This window comes from Neoarius graeffei, chromosome 17 (assembly GCF_027579695.1).
Source record: "Neoarius graeffei isolate fNeoGra1 chromosome 17, fNeoGra1.pri, whole genome shotgun sequence".
In the NCBI taxonomy this organism is placed as follows: domain Eukaryota; kingdom Metazoa; phylum Chordata; class Actinopteri; order Siluriformes; family Ariidae; genus Neoarius; species Neoarius graeffei.
The window spans coordinates 62,532,088-62,555,561 of NC_083585.1; the positions used below are offsets into that span (position 1 = coordinate 62,532,088).

A 23,474-nucleotide genomic window follows, 5' to 3' on the forward strand; every position below is an offset into this window, starting at 1 on the left:
AGGGAAGAATATGCACCGTACACGGATGAAACCTCCGCGACGTTGTGTGCAATACAAATTAGGCAGAAACGGTCTGAGGCGCCACGTGAATATTATAGACGGCTACGTACCGCCTACTTCCAGGGTAGCAACGCACCAGGTTTAGAAGAAGATAGGGGCTTCAAATCCCTTTTCTTACATAACCTCCACCCAAGTGTGCGGACTCAAGTCACACTGATGTGTCGGCAAAATTGCTACTCGATGAAGGAAACTAGGCAGCTAGCCCAAATGACCTGGGAGACCATCGTCAAAACCGCAAATGGAAACAATGATGAACCCAGAGTCCTTAGCCTCCAAGGTGAGGACAAGCCCCTGCTAACCTTAGAAGGAGATGAAGCACCGAAAGGGAGACCCACCTGGAAAAATTCCGGTCCAGCCCGATCTGTTAGGGTTTTGCTGGGATTCGAACCTGGTTCGTTGGTGTGATAATCCAGCAAACCCCCACTAGGCCACCAGGGGGATGACTCAAATGCAGAGGCGTGAGGCGGAAGTAGAAAAAGAATCAGAAGGTTTATTTAAACTATATACACTATATACAGGGCAAAACAAAAGACAAAAAAAAAACCAAAGAGTATAATCCAAAAGAAAAGCAAAGTGCAAAAATTCAAAAGCTAAGAAGATCAAAAAACACAGTACAAAGGAAACTGGAGATAAACATAACAGCACAAAGACTCCGTGACAAGAGGACTGAACTCAGGGGTATAAATAGACAAACTAATTAAGGACACAGGTGAAGATAATTAGGCAATTAACACAAACACAAAACACAGGAACAGTGGCGGCCTCTAGAGGCCAAAATAAACACGACATGAAAAGGAAATAACAGCGGCCTCTAGAGGCCAAAACAGTCCTAGTCCTAACAGGACCCCCCCCTAGGAGCGTCTCCTGACGTTCCCAGGGCGATCCGGATGGGCCGAATGGAAGTCCCGACATAGTTCTTTATCAAGGACATCCCGAGCAGGAACCCAGCAGCGCTCCTCAGGACCATAGCCCTCCCAGTCCACCAGATATTGCAACCCGCCGCGGACCCGGCGGGAGTCAAGCAGGCGATTCACAGTGAACACAGTCTGCCCCTGGAAGATGCGGGGGGGTGGGGGGTTCCTAGGGGCAGGGGCATACGTAGACGTCAGTACGGGCCGTAACAGGGAAACATGGAAAGTGGGGTTGATCCTCAGAGTCCGGGGCAACTGGAGCCGGTAGGAGACAGGGTTCACCCTGCGCACCACCTTGAAGGGGCCAATGTAGCGAGGAGCAAGCTTGCGGTTCTCCACCCGCAGTGGAAGGTCCTTAGTGGACAGCCAAACACGCTGCCCAGGGCGGAAAGCGTGTGCAGGTCTTCTATGGCGGTTGGCCTGAGTCTGGTTGGTTCTGGAGGTCTGTATGAGGGTCTTCCTGACCTTGCTCCAGGTCTTGCGACACCGTCTCACATATTGGTTGACCGAGGGCACCCCCGCGTCCTCCTCCTGGTCCGGGAACAGAGGTGGCTGGAACCCGAATTGGCACTGGAATGGCGACAGCTTGGTGGCCGATGACTGCAGGGTGCTGTGGGCGTACTCCGCCCATGGCAGCCAGGTGCTCCACGATGTCGGGTTATCCATAGCCAGGCCTCGCAGGGTGGTTTCCAGGTCCTGGTTGAGCCTCTCCGTCTGACCATTGGACTGTGGGTGAAACCCAGAGGAGAGGCTGGCAGTGGCTCCGATGACCTTGCAGAACCCGTGCCACACTCGGGAGGAGAACTGGGGCCCTCGGTCTGAGACGATGTCCTGTGGAAGACCAAAGACTCGGAAGACATGATTAAACAAAAGTTTCGCAGTTTCAAGAGCAGAGGGGAGTTTGCACAGTGGTATGAAGCGGCAGGCCTTGGAGAATCTGTCAACTAAGACCAAAATGACCGTGTTACCTTGTGACTCAGGGAGACCCGTGATAAAGTCGACTGCCACGTGGGACCAGGGACGCCGGGGAATGGTCAGAGGATGCAGGAGACCCTGGGGACGCTGTCGTGGGTTCTTGGTTCTGGTGCAAACCTCACAGGACAGGACAAATGACCTTACTTCCTTCTCCATGTTAGGCCACCAGAAGCGTCTTTTCAGGAAGTCCAGGGTCCTCCGAGCTCCCGGGTGGGCGGTGAGAGGGGAAGAGTGACCCCACTGGAGAACCTTGGCCCGGGCTTGATGTGGGACGTACAAGAGGCCTGGTGGCCCCGTCCCAGGACCGGGGTCCTGGCGTTGGGCTCGTCGGACAGCCTCCTCAATACCCCAGCGGACAGGGGCCACAATCCGGGACACAGGGATAATAGGCCCGACTTCATTCTCCCTGTTAGTGGCAGAGAACAGTCTGGACAGTGCGTCAGGTTTGGTGTTCTTGGAGCCGGGGCGGTATGAGAGGGTGAAGTCAAACCGACTGAAAAACAGGGCCCACCTAGCCTGTCGAGGGTTCAGTCTCTTGGCTTGCTGGAGGTACTCCAGGTTCTTGTGGTCAGTCCAAACCAGGAATGGATGTTGTGCTCCCTCCAGCCAGTGCCTCCACTCCTCAAGGGCCAGTTTGACCGCTAGCAGTTCTCGATCCCCCACATCGTACCAGGACTCAGCAGGACTCAGGCGGTGGGAGAAGTAAGCGCAGGGGTGCAGCTTTCCTTCCGAACGTTGAGAGAGCACCGCGCCGACACCACTGTCCGAGGCGTCCACCTCCACGATGAATGGTTGGGAGGTGTCCGGGAGAACCAGAATGGGTGCCGTGCAGAAGCGGTCCTTGAGGTCTTTGAACGCCTTTTCTGCCTGAGGAGACCAGCCATAAGATCCACCTGTCCCTTTAGTGAGGTCTGACATGGGTGCTGCCACAGAACTGAAGTTCCTGATGAACTTGCGGTAGAAGTTAGCGAATCCTAAGAACCGCTGAACCTCCTTAACGGACTTGGGAGTAGGCCAATCCCGGACGGCCAGGGTCTTGGCAGGGTCCATTTGGAGTTGGCCTGTCCGTACAATAAATCCCAGAAAGGAGACCTCGGGAACATGAAATTCGCATTTCTGGGCCTTGGCGAACAGATTGTTCTGTAGCAGCCTCTGGAGAACCTGGCGGACATGGTGGCGGTGCTCCTGCACGGTCTTGGAAAAGATAAGGATGTCGTCGAGGTAGACAAAAACGTATAGGTTAATCATGTCCCTTAAGACGTCGTTGATTAGGGCCTGAAAAACAGCTGGTGCGTTGGTGAGTCCGAAGGGCATCACCTGGTATTCGTAGTGCCCAGACGGGGTGTTAAAGGCAGTCTTCCACTCGTCTCCCTGTCGGATACGGATGAGGTGGTATGCGTTCCGTAGGTCCAACTTGGTGAAGACGGTGGCGCCTTGGAGCAGGTCGAAAGCTGTGGACATCAGCGGAAGGGGATATCGGTTGCGCACAGTGATCTTATTCAGGCCCCTGTAATCAATACATGGTCGGAGCCCCCCATCCTTCTTGCCGACAAAGAAGAAGCCGGCTCCAGCAGGTGAAGTGGAGGGTCGAATAAACCCAGAGACCAGGGCATCTTTGAGGTATTCCTCCATGGCCTTGCGTTCTGGCTGAGAGAGTGAAAACAGTCTGCCACGAGGAGGGGTAGTCCCAGGGAGCAAGTCGATGGCACAGTCGTAGGCCCGGTGCGGAGGAAGAACGGCGGCCCTGCTCTTGCTGAATACCTCCTTGAGATCCCAGTACTCTGTGGGAACTTGAGATAACTCGGTGAGATCAGGGGGCTCGGCAGGAGACACAGGAGAGCTAGAGAGCAGACAAGAGGCATGGCATGCAGGGCCCCATTCCACAACCTGGCTTGTTACCCAGTCTATGCGAGGGTTGTGGCGAGTAAGCCAAGGAAGGCCTAGAATAACTGGGAACTCAGGTGAAGGAATCAGGTGCAGGGATATTTCTTCCTTGTGACCTTGAGACTGGAGGAAGACTGGAGAAGTAACTTGGGTGACTCTTCCATCACCTAACGCTTGGCCATCGAGGGCAGACACAGACAGTGGGACTTCAAGAGGTGCAGTAGGTATATTGATGCTTTGGGCGAAGTGAATATCCATAAAGTTCCCAGCCGCCCCTGAGTCTATCAAAGCTTGACAAGAGTGGACAGACTCACCCCAGGAGATGGAGACCGGGATGTAGATTCCTTGGCCAGGGAGTCCGGGAGAGAGGGTAGGCCCCGTCACAACCCTCCCTCGGCTGGACGGGGCGGTCCTTTTCCCAAGAGTTCGGGACATGATGCTCGGAAGTGACCAGGCTTGCCACAGTAGATGCAGCACTTGTCCCTCCTTCTGCGCTCCCTCTCAGATGCGGAGAGGCGAGTACGACCCACTTGCATGGGTTCTGGACAGTCACTGAAGGAGGTAGACGGTCTCCAGGTAGAGGTAGGGAGGCTGGGGGGGCTCAAGGCTTGGTGGCGTTCTCTCATCCTGTTGTCCAGACGAATAGCATGTGAGATGAGGGTTTCGAGGTCACTTGGGCATCCAATAGAGGCCAGACCGTCCTTGATGGGGTCAGACAGACCATGGTGGAAGGCTGACACCAGGGCAGTCTCGTTCCATCCACTTACTGCTGCGAGTGTTCGGAACGAGATGGCGTAATCTGCGACGCTTCCTCCTTGCCGGATGGACATGAGCTTTCGGGCTGCGTCGGTACTGATGTCTGCCTGATCGAAGACCCGAAGCATCTCTTCAGAAAACAGCTGGAAGTCAAAGCACTCAGGTCCCTGTCTTTGCCAGATAGCAGTAGCCCAGGCTCGCGCCTTACCAGCTAATAAGGTGATCACAAAGGCAATCTTGCGGCGATCCGTAGTGTAGGTGGTAGGCTGAAGCTCAAAGGTGAGTTGACACTGGGTAAGGAACTCTCGGCACTCACTGTGCTTGCCGTCATACCTCTGTGGTGCAGGAAGGCTGGGTTCGCTAGGTGAAGAAGGCAGCATTGCAGGAGGCACTGGAGCAGGAGTGGGAGCTGGATCAGGAGCAGGAACTGGAGCAGGAGATGCAGGCAGAGATGTCAGCTGTGCCAGGGTTTTCCCAATTTGCTGAAGCAGTTCCTCGTGGCGAGCGAGGGCCTCACGTTGGCTGGTGAGCGTACGTCCATGAGCGTCCATGGTCGCTCCGAAGCGTGTCAAAGCTGCCATAATTCCCTGAAGGTTGGCCGGGTAGACAGTTGAAGCAGCCTCTGCTGAGTCGGTCATGACGGAGTCTTTCTGTTAGGGTTTTGCTGGGATTCGAACCTGGTTCGTTGGTGTGATAATCCAGCAAACCCCCACTAGGCCACCAGGGGGATGACTCAAATGCAGAGGCGTGAGGCGGAAGTAGAAAAAGAATCAAAAGGTTTATTTAAACTATATACACTATATACAGGGCAAAACAAAAGACAAAAAAAAAACCAAAGAGTATAATCCAAAAGAAAAGCAAAGTGCAAAAATTCAAAAGCTAAGAAGATCAAAAAACACAGTACAAAGGAAACTGGAGATAAACATAACAGCACAAAGACTCCGTGACAAGAGGACTGAACTCAGGGGTATAAATAGACAAACTAATTAAGGACACAGGTGAAGATAATTAGGCAATTAACACAAACACAAAACACAGGAACAGTGGCGGCCTCTAGAGGCCAAAATAAACACGACATGAAAAGGAAATAACAGCGGCCTCTAGAGGCCAAAACAGTCCTAGTCCTAACACGATCCTTGCCGAGCCATCACCAAGGTGAGTGGGAGAATCGGCAAAGTAAGGCCAGGAGAGACCGATGGCAAAGTCATAGTGACTATGGCAACCGCCCATCATGTAAAAAGGGTCACAAGGAACAAAGCGGTTGGCAGCAAGACAGTCATCCCCGCTCTGGCCAGAGATGGCAGGAGCGTTCTGACCGTAACACTAAACGTAGAGGTAGAAATGAACAACACAGTGACTCGGACCAACCTGATGAGTCCCACTCAGAACTGGACTCTTTGAAGGCCTGTTTGGCTGAATTTAGGAAACTGTTACAGGAACAGTCAAATTCCTCAACCGATAAAACCAAAGAGCCCGAGAAAAATGACAGAAGCTACCCACTGGCATAACTAGGCCAGGAACCACGAGTAGATCTCGTGAAAGGGGGAGGAGATCCCTTTGAAACAGCAGGCGAGGGTCAGGATGTAGGGCCCCCCCCCCCCGGTGGCAAAGGCAAACCCACAAAACGCACCTCTCGCGTGCGCTAAAGTCTTCACCACCATCTCTGACACATGGCTCTCACAAGGTGACCCAATCCCAACCAAGCCCTGCAATATAAACTTAGTCAGCTTTACACAGATCAAAATCCCACAGTCGTTGGATCCCACAAAACATGCACAAACTTGTTGCAATGAGATTAGTGTGAACACTGATCAACCAAGTGCCACGCGAGATCAAATTTCTGATGAACTTCAGTTCATGTCTTTGCACACTGAGTCCGGTGTCGAAACATCCGACATCGCGACTCCCCCTAGTGGCCACAATTCTTTGAAAAACCTTCCTCTATCCATCGACTCAGACACAGACACCCATTTCACTGTTGGTGTAATGGCTGCGCTGTGGAACATGTTAGGCGTTGAAGCGAAATTCAATATCGCGTACCACCCTCAATCCTCTGGTCAGGTTGAGCGAGCCAATCAAACCACTGTGAGCATGCTGCAAAAGTATGTCACCCACCATGGTAAAGATTGGGATGTGAAACTTCCCTTGGTGCTAAGGGCCATTCGGTCCACCCCTCATCACACCACTGGAGTCACACCTTTTGAGATGATGACTGGGCGAGAAACGGTTCTTCCCCCACATCTCCTATACAAACCAGAGGCCATGAGCATCGCCACTGCATACACCACGCATCAACATGTCGCCGACCTACAATGCCACCTACAGTCAACCTTTACAGGTGCCCAAAAGAATCTCGATTCGAGTGTAGGACACAAAGCCTACTACGCCTGAATCTCAGAGAAGTTCCTACCATCCTGGTTGAGACCTTTCGATCGTGGGAAAACCGTTCCCCGTCGTGTATCACATTAGGACACCCCGACCTAATCAAACGCTCTCATATCGATGGGTCCATAATAATCGAAGCAAACTTTTTGAACAGTCCTCACTCCAAAAGGGGTGGACGATAGCTAGGCCCATCCTGTCTACTTTGCTTGTAGGCATCACTTATCTTTAAGCGTATGCTAACACTCCCGATCATATTTATCAACCCAATAAAATAAAAGAATCCTTCTGTATGTTACAGAATGGACTTCCTCGGAATCCTGTGCATCCTCCTCACCCTACAACTGAGTCAGTCAAGTGAGGTGGTGGAGCCTGGCCCCCCAGCTGGCATCATCCTGCAGGAGGCTCCTGGGCTCCTTCTTACAAACTGTCGCATCCACACTCAACGGGTATACGCCCGACTAGACCCATGGGTTGTATACCGTAAACACTTCAGGTCACTGATACCTTCGAGCGACGATAACGGACCAAATGGCAAGATATCTAATGTAGTTGTACACGCTAAACGCACCACTACCCACATGCTAGAACAGTTACAGAAATTCATAGTCACCGAGGAAGAACTGAGTGGTAAAACACGTCAGAAAAGGTTCCTCGGGGGTTTAATTATCGGTGCATCTGCCATTGGATCCTTGTTTTCTATTGGTCTCTCTGCAGCCAACACAGTCAGTTTGAATACGCTGAAAAAAGAAGTTAGCATTCTGCAAAAGGAAATGCCAGAGATCCGAGAGAAACTGCTTATCCAACAACACGAGCTGCAGGGCTTAGGCAAGTCCCTGCAGGGAACTATACTAACCGTTAACCTGCATACTGATCTAATCTATAACACTATGCAGACTGTAGACAAATTGGCTGGAAGAATCAAGAACAAGATCAAATATGTCAGAGAAATAAGGGATTTAATGCAAGACCTGCTTAGAGAAGTAGGTGACTCAATCAGTTCCCTGAGTAGTGGCAAGGTCCCATCGTATCTCACACCCCTTAGCTTGGTGGAGAATATACTACAATCCACCACTACTACTAATGTGCATTCCTTGCAAATACACCTGGCATATAGTCTCAGCAGTGCTATCCCCATTTTTGTGAGTCCACAAGATTTTGAGATAGGTTTCATACTAAATCTACCCATCATTGAGAGAAACAACATATATAGACTCAAGTCTGTCCTCAACGTAGGTTTCTGGAAGGACAATGTCCCCGTATACGCATACAAACACCACCCATGGTAGCATACCATGATGACAACCCCTCTGTCTATTTTATTCCCAACCTAGAGATGTGCACTTCCACTAAAGACATCCACTGGGTCTGCCCAAGCAACCCATTTATTAGAGACACTACGGATTGCCTGTGCGGTCTGAGGGCAAAAGCGCCCAAACAAAAGTGTGTAGGTCAAATGTCTGCAAAGGACGAGGATATGGAAACTAGAGTAGAAAGAGCTGGTAGTCGGTGGGTTGTTAACACCCCGAAAACTGAAATCTTGATGTCATACAACCAGCACCACACCGCCACAAGAATGAAGATCCCAAACCAAACGGTGTTCCTTAGTGTACCACAGGGAGCCACCATTCACATAGGTGACATCACCCTACACCATCTTAGTACTGACAGGTACGATTCGGAGATTGAGATGATAGACGCCTTCGAAGGTTATGATCTTGAGATCAGTAACACCTTCCAACAGCAATTGCTGGTTGAAGGGACCAAAACGGTGAAATTTAGTGTAGATCAGAATGGAATTTCGACCATAGTCTCCCAAAACCGGGTCAGAGGGTCACTTGACCTCGAATCTGCCCTAAGTCTGATTGTGTTGGGACTTCTTCTCTGTGGCTGGGTCTTTTCTGCTGGTATCGCATGCATGCTACACAAACGAATAGCGACGCTATACGCCAAGCTGGATAAAGGGGTCTGCGTTCCTGACAGCTTCGGCCATAGTAGCGCACGCTTTCTGGCCAAACCAACTGCCGCTGTTACCGTGCCAGAAGATTAGGTTAACCCCTAACCACTAACACTTCTTTTCTCTACTCCACTTCCTCTCTTTCCTTGTTTTATTATTTTCTTTGAGTGGGAAATGAAGTATATATATTATATATATATATGTAGTGTTCACTGAAATGAAGTATATATGTAGCCTGCACTGAAATGAAGTATATATATAGTCTTCACTGGAAAAATATGTAACGCTCACTGTTTGAACTCTGAGGTAACCCTAGTCTAGTTAGATAGTGTTTATCTGCCCAAAGTGCCTATGGTGATTGTATGCTCAAATGCCTCTACCTCCAACTGTCTCACTGGAACTCACAAGTTTACACAGTCTTCACAGGACACCGTGAACTGTGCAGAACAAGTCTACCTCAAGGACTATTGACACGGCGATGATATGGTACGGTGCTCTCAGTGCTACGACTCCGTCATACCCCTGAGACCAAAAGGGGGAATGTAGGTATCATGCCGCCATCTTGTGTCTAAGAACTACACTTCCGCGTTGACTACGTCACGCCTGGGCGGGATCACATACATCATTCCTCAGGTTTCACATAAGAGACTTGGAAACTCCATTTTCTTTGTCTCTGGTGTCTGAACTCAGCGGAGGACAGACCATAGAGGGACGCTCACCATCGGACCGTCCGAAACCACGACTCTTTCCAGCAAGAGACACGTTTTAGAACGTTCTCCTCCTTCTATCCACCCTTGATCACGGTGGACTCCGGAAACACGCGCGCTTTTAACTCAAGTGAGTTATAAACAGGTTTTGTCAGTCATTCTTTTAGTACGTACTAGACTGCAACCAAAAGGCAGTTTTATTGGTGTTGGGAGCGGCTGGACCATCCTAACCTGTCTGATCAGAACTTTCTTCTCACGAGCTACGAAGATCTTCAAAGAAAACTTCAGAGCAACCGCTCGCTCTCTCTCCCTCTCTCTTCGAAGCGCAATCTTCAGCCTGCCTGCCATTTCCACGGAAGAGACTCTGCTTTCTACAGAAGACGAAAGTTTGCAGTAAGGAAAGGCACTGGGCAAAATAATATTAGTCAGTAATTAATTCACTAAGTGTGAAATTAGATTCAGGAATAAGTGTGCACACTGTGTATTATTGTTGATTTTCTATTATTTGGTACTATTGATTTTAATTTGGTTAATCAATAAGTTCTTGCATGTTATCTCTCTCCTAACATTCTAATTTCATTTAACTCACTCATATTTTGACCTTATTAAGATTTCAGTGAGTTTGATAATGTTATGAGTGTGGAATTTCTTTGTTACTGAGAAAAAGCGTGCTCACTAAATCCTGAGGGGTCCCCTCCTCCAAGATTGCAGATAAGACACTCTGGCTCATCCTGGCACGGACACACGCACACACGCGGACACACACGCACATACCAAGATTGCAGATAACAAATTCCTTGTTACAAATTCACATAGCTCACAAGCTAAAACTGCTTATACACCCCCCCACACACACACTGTTCACAGAAGATTTCAATTCTGCTGCTATTAAATTGTTCAATTTTTCCTTTTCTTTTTATTAAAGTTTTATTATCTTTTTATAATAAACTCCATTATTATTGGAATTGTGTGTGTATTCATCTGCTGTTTCGATATTCTGAAGTGGCCCAGTCAAAATAATTCAAGGAAGGTGTAGACAATTTGTAATATGGTAATTGATTAATGATAATTTAATATACCATAATCTAGCTGTTTGGTAATTTATCCAGGATTAATGGTATGATTCATTAAATGATTCATTGAACGATTCACCAAATGATTCATTGAACGATTCACTAAATGATTCACAGATTCATCAAATGATTCCTTGATTTGATTCATTGAATGATTCACTTCAATGATCCAAATGAGATTGATTTTATGTAATTATTAAAGATTGATCACTTATCCAACTCTTAAATACACAAATCATTAATTACACCTACAACAGTGTGATGACATTTTGGCCGATCTCTAAATTGTGTCTGACTGAGAGCAGCGAGGAATCTAATTTTTCATTTTCATGCTTTAAACTGTTTTCGTGTCATTTTTCAGTCTCCATTTTGTCTCTGTGTCTCTACAGCTGCAACAGTTCACATGATTTTACCCTCAAAACCAAAGAGCAGAGAAGATTTCCTGCAGTGTAGGTGTAAAACACACACACACACACACACACACACTCCAAGTCTGAGGAGGACCACCCACATGATGGCCTTTCTTTCTTTTGACCTACAACATACAGAATGTGTATCAATAATAGTTTATTTATATCACACACAGAAATCAAGTTACACACACAGAAATCTAATACAAACGAAGGATAAAATTCTGCCTAGAAATAACTAGTAATCTAATCTCACTCGGCAGAAAAAAAATAATGGATTACTGTTATAAAGAAGAAAGCTAGTCGCACAGTGGCACAATGATAAAATACAATATTTCAACAAATACAAAAACCAATTAAAGCCGCTAGCGGCCTTGACAGGCCCTCGCACGTGTGGTTCCGCAACCCAGGACATCCCGCCACCCAACAAAACAGTCGCATGTCATATATCAAATGTTCAAAGGTGATGTGCATGTTGCAAATGCCATGCCTGCTTGACAGATGAGAGTTACAGTAGTCAGACAAAGACTGTAAGTGTGTGTGTGTGTGTGTGTGTGTGTGTGTGTGTTTGTGGTGTGAAAATGTACATTTATATATGTACAAAACTATACATGTGTCTCCTCCTTATCTCTATCTCATGCTGTAATCTTAAGTCATCTTTGCTTTCCTGTGTCTGCAGTGCACGTGTGTGTGTGTGTGTGTACATCCAGAGTTTTCATATGTCTGCAACAAAATGCACAATGATGGCAGGTCACTAATATATGGACCTTGTGCGCATGACGTCACGGTCACGTGATTATCTGTTTCCACCGCCATATTGGGGATCACGCTTTTGCAAGTTTGATAGTGATACCCGCTGTCGCGATGTCTTCTTCTCAAGTCTGCCTCTCGACTTATGCTGAATCCCTGGATATCACAGCAAAAAATCACTATAGAGATAAGATTGCTATCTTAGGGGTCGACCCATATATCATTAGTAAGAGTGAAACCAAATCTGCGCTTGATTATTCAAGTAATGAGCTGCCAGACGTAAGTTACCCCGATGTATATCACTATCTAATCAACACGCCAGGGGGTTACAGTGGTCAGTCACTAAAAGCCTACAAGTCACTAGAAGCTTACAGATACGGTATTTCTCCTCAGGATGGGTACAGAACGTGCTAGTTCATATGCGTGAAAAGCGTTTTGTTGTTTCTTCACAGATGCGTACCATACATTGACTTTTCAGAATAGATCTTATTTGCATATCGCTATTATCGATGTTGAAACGAAACATAATCCTGTTTGAACAAAAATAAGAATTTATAGTAATGCAAATAGTACCAGGGTCTAGGAATACTGTAATAGCAATATAAATAATTAATGACATTCAGTTTTATATACTCGTGTCCCAGTCTAATCTCCATGTTTATAATCATAAAGGTGTTACACTCTCAGCGGCTCAACAACAAACCACTCTGCTTGACTTTTCTGGCCGCGAGTGGGCATGATTGAAAATGGAAAGTATACTTGTATTGACTAAATTGGAACGGACTCACCATTTTATCTTCCTGGGACCTTCTGTTGAAGAGTTATAGCTATAACAGCTTCAGGGTTGAGGTGCAGAAGGTTGATGTTGCAGCATCTCAGCCTGCTCTCGCGCAGCCTCTCAGCCCGCTCTCGCACACATGTGTGGATCATATGCGAGCAGGATGGTGTTATTGTGAGTGGCCACTGCACATGTATGGCAGGTCTGGGAGAAGTCTGCTCACACGTAGCAGCAACACTTCTTCCTCCGCTCTTGATCAGTGGGGAACCAGTAAAATGATAAACCCTTCATGCTTTTTCTGTTTGAGCACCCTACTGCCACACAACAAGCCAGGGACGATTTCTCAGAGACAGCAAGGGAAGCTGAACTTCCCCTAAAATTCTCTCCCCAAACTGCGGCGTCTACGACGTGGAATTCTCATTAAAACAATAACTTGCATCACATAACATATGCCCAAGATTGTATTTACGTTCATAACTATCCCTATGTCATCCTGTAACTTATTTGAGTGATGTCTGACGAACTTGCAGTTCGCTACGAGAATCACCTTTGCTGCCAGGCTGTAACCTTTCTTATTTCAATGGACTCTATGGACTGGCAACCGGGTATCCATTGCAGTCTACGAGACGGCTCTGAACAGCCAATTTCGGCTAGTTGTTATTGGTTAAAATCGACAAAATCGTCACTTCCAGGGAAGCCGGGTATCTCTGGGGGTAAACGGGACATTGGGAGGGCCAAGAAGCCAGGCTGATAAAGGATTAATTGAGGTGGTGTTTGAAAGACATGAGGAGGGCGGTACTTCAGCAAGGAACACGGAAGCATGATCAGTCAGTCCCTAGCGGATGTCGAGAAAGTGTAGTCGTGTGCCAAAGTGCTGTCCGAATTTCTTTTCATATAAACGTTTCTTCTCATTGATGTCTCTGTACATTGTAAATAAATGTAAATATTACTCGTTGTGCTCCGTTAACTTTCATCCATTCTATCAGTTTGATCATTCGTGAATTCACTCGTTTATTTCATTTGTAGTTCAATCAACGTGGTTGTAGGCTAGCTTGAGCCTTATTGGGATCTGCAGTGCTAGCTGCTAACAGCTGGTATCTATCTGCTATAATGGCAAACGTCGTGGACATGCTTTTGTCAAAACTTTTTGACACTCTGCCATATGAGGAGAAAAAGTGAGAATTAAAGAGCAAGGCAGACCAAAGCCCAAGTTTAATCTCATTCAAAAATCAGCAGGTCATAACAGGTCTTTTCAGGTGTCTTGGTATGAAAATGTGAACTGGTTGACTGGGTCTCCTGTGACTAATAAAATGTACTGTTGGCCATGTCTTTTGATGAAGCCCTCTCAGGGAAATTTAGTTTGGTCAAAAGATGGGTTTGGGGACCTGGTGAATTTCAAAAGGGCTTGCATGAAATGAGCAATGAGCAAAACACTGACTTGCAGGGCACTCTGGGCAAGCTGAGTGAGTCTCTGTTGTTTTTCAAAGACATGGAGCTGGACAGTTCAATGCCCCAGCTATACAAACTGCTGTCTTTAGTTGCAACTATTGGCGCCACATCAGCTGGAGTAGAGCGTAGCTTTTCTTGTTTAAAAAGAGTGAAGTCTTTCACTCGAAATACAATGGGCCAACACCGTTTAAGTAGTCTTGCTCTGCTGGCCACTGAGAAGAAATTGGTGAAGTCTCTGGAAAGCACAACCAGCTGGTATGACAGGGTCACAGACCATTTTCTGGAAAAGGAGCGAAGGGCAGAATTTGTGTATAAATAGTGTGCATCATATAATGTTCATGAATCTGAAGTGTGTATATTGTTCAGTAATGTTAAGAGAATGGTGGGCTCTGTGTTATAGGTTATACCTGGGTATAATATTCAAGGATCTGTGTGTTGCATAGCCTACCTGGTTATGAATTTCCAGACTGTGTTGCAGATGTTCAAGGATGTGTTGCACAGCTGGGTGTTGTGTTAAAGACTCTGTGTTGCATATCAGGGTATGATGTTCAAGGCTCTTCGTTGAATAGCCAGTGATTTTTGGATGTTTGATATTTTTGATTAAGGATATGAGGCACTAGCCTGGCAAGCCAGACTATAACATGAAATGTACAAGCAAAAATACTTTCTGCCACTAGGTGGGGTTGTCTAGTTCACTATGCTAATGGGGCACACCTTTCTATGCTTTGATATCCGGCCTACAGGTTTTACGATGAATGCGTAAAATGGGCTTCCCCTGTTTTAAAAACCAGCAGCCGCCACTGCAACAAGTCATTCTGACTGAAAATTTTAATCAAGCGCCAAAAATTTCCGTGTGTGAAGTGAGCTGCAGCTTGATACCCAATATGGCAGATAAACAAACTTGACCCAGAGGTTGACCTATGACGTTGGTGCACAAGGTCCATAGATTTAGGCACTGCCTAAATGCGGAGCTCCCATCTGTTTCTGGGTTGTAGAATTTTCTTATATCCTAGCCAGTCTCTTTTGTTTTATTTCTTTACTGGCAAGCACTGGCCACTAGGCGGTGTGTATGACTGATAATTACTAGCACTGGCCACTAGGCGGTGTGTATGACTGGTAATTACTAGCACTGGCCACTAGACGGTGTGTCTCATTTCATCTCATTATCTCTAGCCGCTTTATCCTGTTCTACAGGGTCGCAGGCAAGTTAGAGCTTATCCCAGCTGACTACGGGCGAGAGGCGGGGTACACCCTGGACAAGTCGCCAGGTCATCACAGGGCTGACACAGACACAGACAACCATTCACACTCACATTCACACCTACGGTCAATTTAGAGTCACCAGTTAACCTAACCTGCATGTCTTTGGACTGTGGGGGAAACCGGAGCACCCGGAGGAAACCCACGTGGACACGGGGAGAACATGCAAACTCCGCACAGAAAGGCCCTCGCCCCCGGACCTTCTTGCTGTGAGGCGACAGCGCTAACCACTACACCACCGTGCCGCCTAGACGGTGTGTATGACTGGTAATTACTAACACTGGTCACTAGGCGGTGTGTATGACTGGTAATTACTAACACTGGCCACTAGGTGGTGTGTATGACTGGTGGTACACGTACACGGACAAACCACAAAAAATCGACTCGATGGGTTTACCATTTTTTCTTAGGTATGGTGCTCCGCTGGAGCTCCACTATTATTGTGTGTGTGTGTGTTTATCAGAGGGAGGGAGAGAGAGAGAGAAAGTGTGTGTGTGAAAGGGTGTGCTCATAGATGTTGCGTGTGCATGTGAGTGCATACTTGAGTGTATGTGTGTATGCATAAATATGCATATGACTGTGTGTGTATGAGCGTGCACAGAATTGTACATGGTATATCATCAGACTCATGATATCCAATGTTTTGTAAAGTTTCAGATCAATCCATCAATGAATTGAACATTTTTCCCCATTTCCTGCTTGGCCAGATGGTGGCGCTGTGCTAGGCATCTGAATTACACATGTGAATATCATCTCAATCATAATACACAAGATTTTGTAACGTGTCAAACCAATCAGTTAAGGCATTGCCAATTTCTGGCACATTTCCTGCTTGGCCAGGTGGTGGCACTATAACAGGCAGGCCCATTGGGCATCAGGTTATCATAATAATCATAATAGCTATTGAAGTAAGAAGTGTCTGACCATACAGTCAATGCACTGTGGCTTTCTGACGTTTCCTGTTTATGTGGCAAGATATTAAAATCATAAGGCCATTTCAACATATTACAAGATATCAAAAATCCCTTTGCAATTTAATATCAGCGACATCTTGGCATCACGTATAACAAATTTCACATGAATCTCATGAACCGTCTCGGAGGAGCATGTTGAAATTCATCATGTGTCAAAACACACATATTCAAAACCCTATTCTTTCTTTGGCCAGTTGGTGGCGCTATACCAGACAGGCCCATAATGGCTAAAGAGTATCCAAATCAGAATCATATTACAAGATATCAAGTTCAACATTTAGCAATATCTTGACATATTATATGTTAAACTATTTCAACATATTACAACATATCAAAAATCCCTTAGCAATTCAACGTCAGCAATATCTTGGCATCATGTTTGCCAAGTTTGACATGAATTTGATGAACCGTCTAGGAGGAGTACGTTAAAATGACCATGTGTAATTTCACTCCAAATGGCCTTATGACATCATTCCAAAGTTCTACCCATTCATTTCAATGGGAAATAGAAAAAGGGGCGCTATGAAGTCCCTGGGCCATGCCCGGGGCCAAAAGTCTGTGGCTGAGTAGCGATGACTGATGTGTGTATCAAATTTCATGAGTTTTCGTGCATGGGAAATGCTTCAAATAAGGCCAAACGTAGCAGAATAATAATTAAAGCCGCAAGCGGCCTCGACGGGCCCTCGCGCCAGCGGCCAAGGGGGGCGGGGGCATGCGTCCCCGCGAAATAACTTCCACAGCTTCTTTGGCAAGAGACATTACTCCCACAATGGCGACAAAGCACAGAATTGGACACATGGTAACAATAGGGTCTCGCACTGTACGGTGCTCGGGGGGCGCTATAGAGGCCCTGAGGCCCGCCTGGATCTGGGCTTCTGGTTCTCAGTAGCGGTGGCAGTCTAAGAAAAAGGAGCCAAATTTCGTGCGTTGTCGACCATGGCAAGCGCCCCAATAAGGGTCTTGTAAAGAGTTTGCCTGCCAAGTTTGACAAATCAGAAGCTGCAATATCATTTTTGCCATAACCAGCACCCCCAGGGGCGAAAGTGCACAAAATTTTGCATATATGTCAGGTGAGCTATGAAGAGTTTGTGTATGAAGTTTGATGACAATTGAGTAAATAGAAGATGAGATATAGATTTTTGAAGAATAAATTTTTTGGTTTTTCCCATGTCAGTAGGTGGCGCTATGCTGTACATGAGCGATCATGAGTTGGAAAAATAAGTGTCTACAACAGCAATGTACTATCACAAGGTAGTGGTGTGAAGGAAAAGCATTATGGAATTATTTACCAAAAACCCGTTATGGAGCAATTGCGTCGGCCAAAAACAGCGCCCCCCATGGACAAAAATTCCCAAAATGTGGTATACATGACATGGGAGGTAGTAAGAGGGTGGGCGTGAAGTTTGACCAAATTTGAGGAAAGATTGGATTTTTTGCCCAAAAATAGCGCCCCCAGTGGCGAAAGTGCACAAAATTTGGCATATATGTCAGGTGAGCTATGAAGAGTTTGCATATGAAGTTTGATGACAATTGAGTAAATAGAAGATGAGATATAGATTTTTGAAGAATAAATTTTTTGGTTTTTCCCATGTCAGTAGGTGGCGCTATGCTGTACATGAGCGATTATGAGTTGGAAAAATAAGTGTCTACAACAGCAACGTATTATCACAAGGTAGTGGTGTGAAGGAAAAGCATTATGGAATTATTAACCAAAAACCCGTTTTGGAGCAATTGCGTCGGCCAAAAACAGCGCCCCCCATGGACGAAAATTTCCAAAATGTGGTATACATGACATGGGAGGTAGAAAGAGGGTGGCCGTGAAGTTTGACCAAATTTGAGGAAAGATTGGAATTTTTGCCCAAAAATAGCGCCCCCAGTGGCGAAGTATCACAGAAATTGGGTAACATGTCAGAAGCCCAATGAGTGATTTGCGTGTGAAGTATGAGCAGTTTTGAGCAATCAGAAGATTTGTTATGAATTTTTAAGCACGTAAAATTTTGCATCGAAAATTGATTGACGTATAACTTCTGAAGGGTTAACCCTACGTGAAATGTATTTAGTAACTTTTGTCAGCCATGTCTGTAGATGATGTGTATCAATTTTGGTGACATTTCTATGAACGGTCTAGGAGGAGTTGCGCCGTCTTCGTGGCCATGCATTTCGCACAAAAGTGAAATTACCTCACTTCCTTTTGGGCGTGGCTAATGCATTGGCATTACATTTTTGTCCGGCTTAGTGAGATACATATGCGTACCAAACGGCATGCCACTACTACAAACTACATGGCACCCAGGCACCTTAATGCAGGAGGCCAAAATCACAACGACTTAGGGGGCGCTATAGAGGCCCTGAGCCCCGGCCAAGTTTGGGCTTCTGGTACTGAGGAGCGGTGGCAATTCTCGGAAATGGTGCCAAATTTCGTGCGTTTTCGCCCATGGCAAGTGCCCCGAAAATGGCCCAACAGCGGAGAAAAATAAAGAAGAAGAAGAAGACGGAAGAAGAAGAAGAAGAAGACGGAAGAATAATTAAAGCCGCAAGCGGCCTCGACGGGCCCTCGCGCCAGCGGCCAAGGGGGGCGGGGGCATGCGTCCCTGCGAAAAACCTTCCACACCTTCTGCGGCAAGAGACATTACTCCCACAATGGCGACAAAGCACAGAATTGGACACATGGCAACAATAGGGTCTCGCACTTCGTGCGTTGTCGACCATGGCAAGCGCCTCAATAAGGGTCTTGTAAAGAGTTTGCTTGCCAAGTTTGACAAATCAGAAGCTGCAATAGCATTTCTGCCAGAACCAGCACCCCCAGGGGCGAAAGTGCACAAAATTTGGCCTATATGTCAGGTGAGCTATGAAGAGTTTGCGTATGAAGTTTGATGACAATTGAGTAAAGAGAAGATGAGATATAGATTTTTGAAGAATAAATTTTTTGGTTTTTCCCATGTCAGTAGGTGGCGCTATGCTGTACATGAGCGATAATGAGTTGGAAAAATAAGTGTCTACAACAGCAACGTACTATCACAAGGTAGTGGTGTGAAGGAAAAGCATTATGGAATTATTTACCAAAAACCCGTTTTGGAGCAATTGCGTGGGCCAAAAACAGCGCCCCCCATGGACGAAAATTCCCAAAATGTGGTATACATGACATGGGAGGTAGTAAGAGGGTGGCCGTGAAGTTTGACCAAATTTGAGGAAAGATTGGATTTTTTGCCCAAAAATAGCGCCCCCAGTGGCGAAACATCACAGAAATTGGGTCACATGTCAGAAGCCCAATGAGTGATTTGCGTGTGAAGTATGAGCAGTGTTGAGCAATTAGAAGATTTGTTATGAATTTTTAAGCATGTAAAATTCTGCATTGAAAAATGATTGACGTATAACTTCTGAACGGTTGAGGCTACGTGAAATGTATTTAGCCCCTTTTCTCAGCCATGTCTGAAGATGATGTGTATCAATTTTGGTGACGTTCCTATGAACGGTCTAGGAGGAGTTGCGCCGTCTTCGTGGCCATGCATTTCGCACAAAAGTGAAATTACCTCACTTCCTCTTGGGCGTGGCTAATGCATTGGCATTACATTTTTGTCCGGCTTGGGGAGATACATATGCGTACCAAAGGGCATGCCACTACTACAAACTACATGGCAACCAGGCGCCTTAATGCGAGAGGCAAAAATCACAACATGTCAGGGGGCGCTATAGAGGCCCTGAGGCCCGCCTGGATCTGGGCTTCTGGTTCTCAGGAGCGGTGGCAGTCTAAGAAAAAGGAGCCAAATTTCGAGAGTTGTCGACCATGGCAAGTGCCCCAATAAGGGTCTTGTAAAGAGTTTGCTTGCCAAGTTTGACAAATCAGAAGCTGCAATATCATTTCTGCCATAACCAGCACCCCCAGGGGCGAAAGTGCACAAAATTTGGCGTATATGTCAGGTGAGCTATGAAGAGTTTGCGTATGAAGTGTGATGAAAATTGAGTAAATAGAAGATGAGATATAGATTTTTGAAGAATAAATTTTATGGTTTTTCCCATGTCAGTAGGTGGCGCTATGCTGTACATGAGCGATTATGAGTTGGAAAAATAAGTGTCTACAACAGCAACGTACTATCACAAGGTAGTGGTGTGAAGGAAAAGCATTATGGAATAATTAACCAAAAACCCATTTTGGAGAAATTGCGTCGGCCAAAAACAGCGCCCCCCATGGACGAAAATTCCCAAAACGTGGTATACATGACATGGGAGGTAGTAAGAGGGTGGCCGTGAAGTTTGACCAAATTTGAGGAAAGATTGGATTTTTCGCCCAAAAATAGCGCCCCCAGTGGCGAAATATCACAGAAATTGGGTAACATGTCAGAAGCCCAATGAGTGATTAGCGTGTGAAGTATGAGCAGTTTTGAGCAATCAGAAGATTTGTTATGAATTTTTTAGCATGTAAAATTTTGAAGTGAAAATTGATTGACGTATAACTTCTGAACGGTTTATCCTACGTGAAACGTATTTAGTAACTTTTGTCAGCCATGTCTGTAGATGATGTGTATCAATTTTGGTGACATTCCTATGAACGGTCTAGGAGGAGTTGCGCCGTCTTCGTGGCCATGCATTTCGCACAAAAGTGAAATTACCTCACTTCCTGTTGGGCGTGGCTAATGCATTGGCATTACATTTTTGTCCGGCTTAGTGAGATACATAAGCGTACCAAATGGCATGCCAGTACTACAAACTACATGGCAACCAGGCACCGTAATGCGGGAGGCCAAAATCACAACGACTTAGGGGGCGCTATAGAGGCCCTGAGCCCCGGCCAAGTTTGGGCTTTTGGTTCTGAGTAGCGGTGGCAATTCTCGGAAGTGGTGCCAAATTTCGTGCGTTTTCGCCCATGGCAAGCGCCCCGAAAATGGCCCAACAGCGGAGAAAAATAAAGAAGAAGAAGAAGAAGACGGAAGAATAATAATAGTGAACTCTTACAAGAACAATAGGGCCTTCGCCCATAGGGCTCGGGCCCTAATAATAATAATAATCATCCTTCGAAAAACAATAGGGTCTTCGCACCGAACGGTGCTCGGGCCCTAATAAAAAGAGGGAAAAAAATGAAATGACAGTATGAGGAAAAGAGAAAGGAATGCTGATCTGAAGCAATAATAGTACTTTTGAAAGAACACTTGAAATTGCTGAAGCTAAGACTCTGGAAACATTCATCAATACTGTTCCAGAGAGCAGCAGCTTTGAAGCGAATATTAAACTTGCCATCGTTAGTTCTAGCTGAAGGAACACAAAATGAAGATCTCGAAGCCAGTCAAGTTTTATACTTGTGCCTTGATGCTAAAAGTGTCAAAAAGTTATCAAAGGCAGGCAGCAAATAAGCTAGAATGAAATTTAAACATAAAAATACTGTTTAAGTAATCTATAAAATCAGAGAATTTCATCATCTCCAGCTTTTTAAAAATAGGTGTGTGTTCATTAAAAGAAGCTAAATTAATAATTCTGACAGCTTTCTTCTGGAGTCCAGTTAGCGGTCGAAGGGTAGTCTCATAAGTATTACCCCAAACTGTAACACTGTATATTAAAAAAGAATAAATAAGAGAGTAGTACAGCTGAGTTAGAATACTTTGAGAAACATAGTGATGAAGCTCAGCAATAATTCCAAAGCCTCTGGAGATTTTCTTGCTCTACTGGTGGATGTGTTTCCTCCTGATGAGGTGAGAGTCGAAAACTACTCCAAGATACCTGATGTGGTTCTTGTGTTTAATCGGCTTATAATTAATTTTTAGGAAATGGTTCTGCTCAAGGCGGCACGGTGGTGTAGTGGTTAGCGCTGTCGCCTCACAGCAAGAAGATCCGGGTTTGAGCCCCGTGGCCGGCGAGGGCCTTTCTGTGCGGAGTTTGCATGTTCTCCCCGTGTCTGCGTGGGTTTCCTCCGGGTGCTCCGGTTTCCCCCACAGTCCAAAGACATGCAGGTTAGGTTAACTGGTGACTCTGAATTGAGCGTAGGTGTGAATGTGAGTGTGAATGGTTGTCTGTGTCTATGTGTCAGCCCTGTGATGACCTGGCGACTTGTCCAGGGTGTACCCCGCCTTTCGCCCGTAGTCAGCTGGGATAGGCTCCAGATAATGAGAGGAGGTTCTGCTCAATTTCTTTTGGGGTGGATTATAAAAGAACAAAACATGTTTTGTCGACATTCAGAGAGAATTTATTTGCACAAAGCCACGCGATGATATCAGAATCAGAATTACTTTATTAATCCCTGGAGGGAAATTTGTGACCAAGCTCCCGAATATTGAATAATTCAGAATTTACTCTGGCTTCTAGAGAATCTAAAGATGAATCTGCCAGGAATAAATTTGAGTCCCCTGCAAAAAGATGAAAATCAAATATATTGGAGCAGTTCATAAAATCATTTATGTATAAGAGAAATAGAAGGGGGCCACGAAGCGAACCCTGTGGTACTCCACATGAAATTGGTAAAGAGCTGGATGATATATTACCTATTGAAACAATAGGTTCAAGCTGGAGCCTATCCCAGCTGACTACGGGCGAAAGGTGGGGTACACCCTGGACAAGTCGCCAGGTCATCACAGGGCTGACACAGACAACCATTCACACTATTTATACAGCTGACTTCACACACTACACTGCAAACTGTCACTTACAAAAATTCTCAGACGACTCAGCCGTGGTTGGTCTCATTAACAACGGAGACGAGAGGGAGTATAGGGAATTAAATCAGAATTTTGTGTCATGGTGCCAACAGAACCACCTCAGATTAATGCTGGAAAGACAAAAGAACTGGTGGTGGACTTTCGCCGGCGCAGAGCCCCTCCCCTTGTACCCATGAATATTCAGGGTGTAGAAATTGAGATTGTGGACTCTTACAAATACCTGGGTTTCCACCTCAACAAGAAACTTGACTGGACTGCTAACACACAGGCACTTTACAAGAAGGGTCAGAGCAGACTCCACCTGCTACAGAGGCTGAGGTCTTTTGGGGTGCAGGACACCCTTCTGAGGACCTTCTATGACTCTGTTGTCGCATCTGTTGTCATGTATGGTGTGGTGTGTTGGTGCAGTAGCATCACAGTGGCAGAGGCAAAGAAATTAAACAAACTGGTCTAGAGAGCTGGCTCTGTCCTGGGCTGTGGCCTTGACCCTGTGGAAGTGGTGGGGGA

At 46.2% G+C, this 23,474-nt stretch overlaps 1 protein-coding gene across 1 annotated transcript in view; it reads left to right on the forward strand.

Annotated features, from left to right (window-relative positions):
* LOC132901259 (tripartite motif-containing protein 16-like) overlaps positions 1-23,474 on the forward strand; it is a 103,177-nt gene that overhangs the window by 48,441 nt on the left and 31,262 nt on the right. The window contains exon 5 of the mRNA XM_060943579.1: positions 11,095-11,154. Coding sequence (XP_060799562.1) covers positions 11,095-11,154 — 60 coding nt within the window. The remainder of the gene's footprint in view (positions 1-11,094; positions 11,155-23,474) is intronic.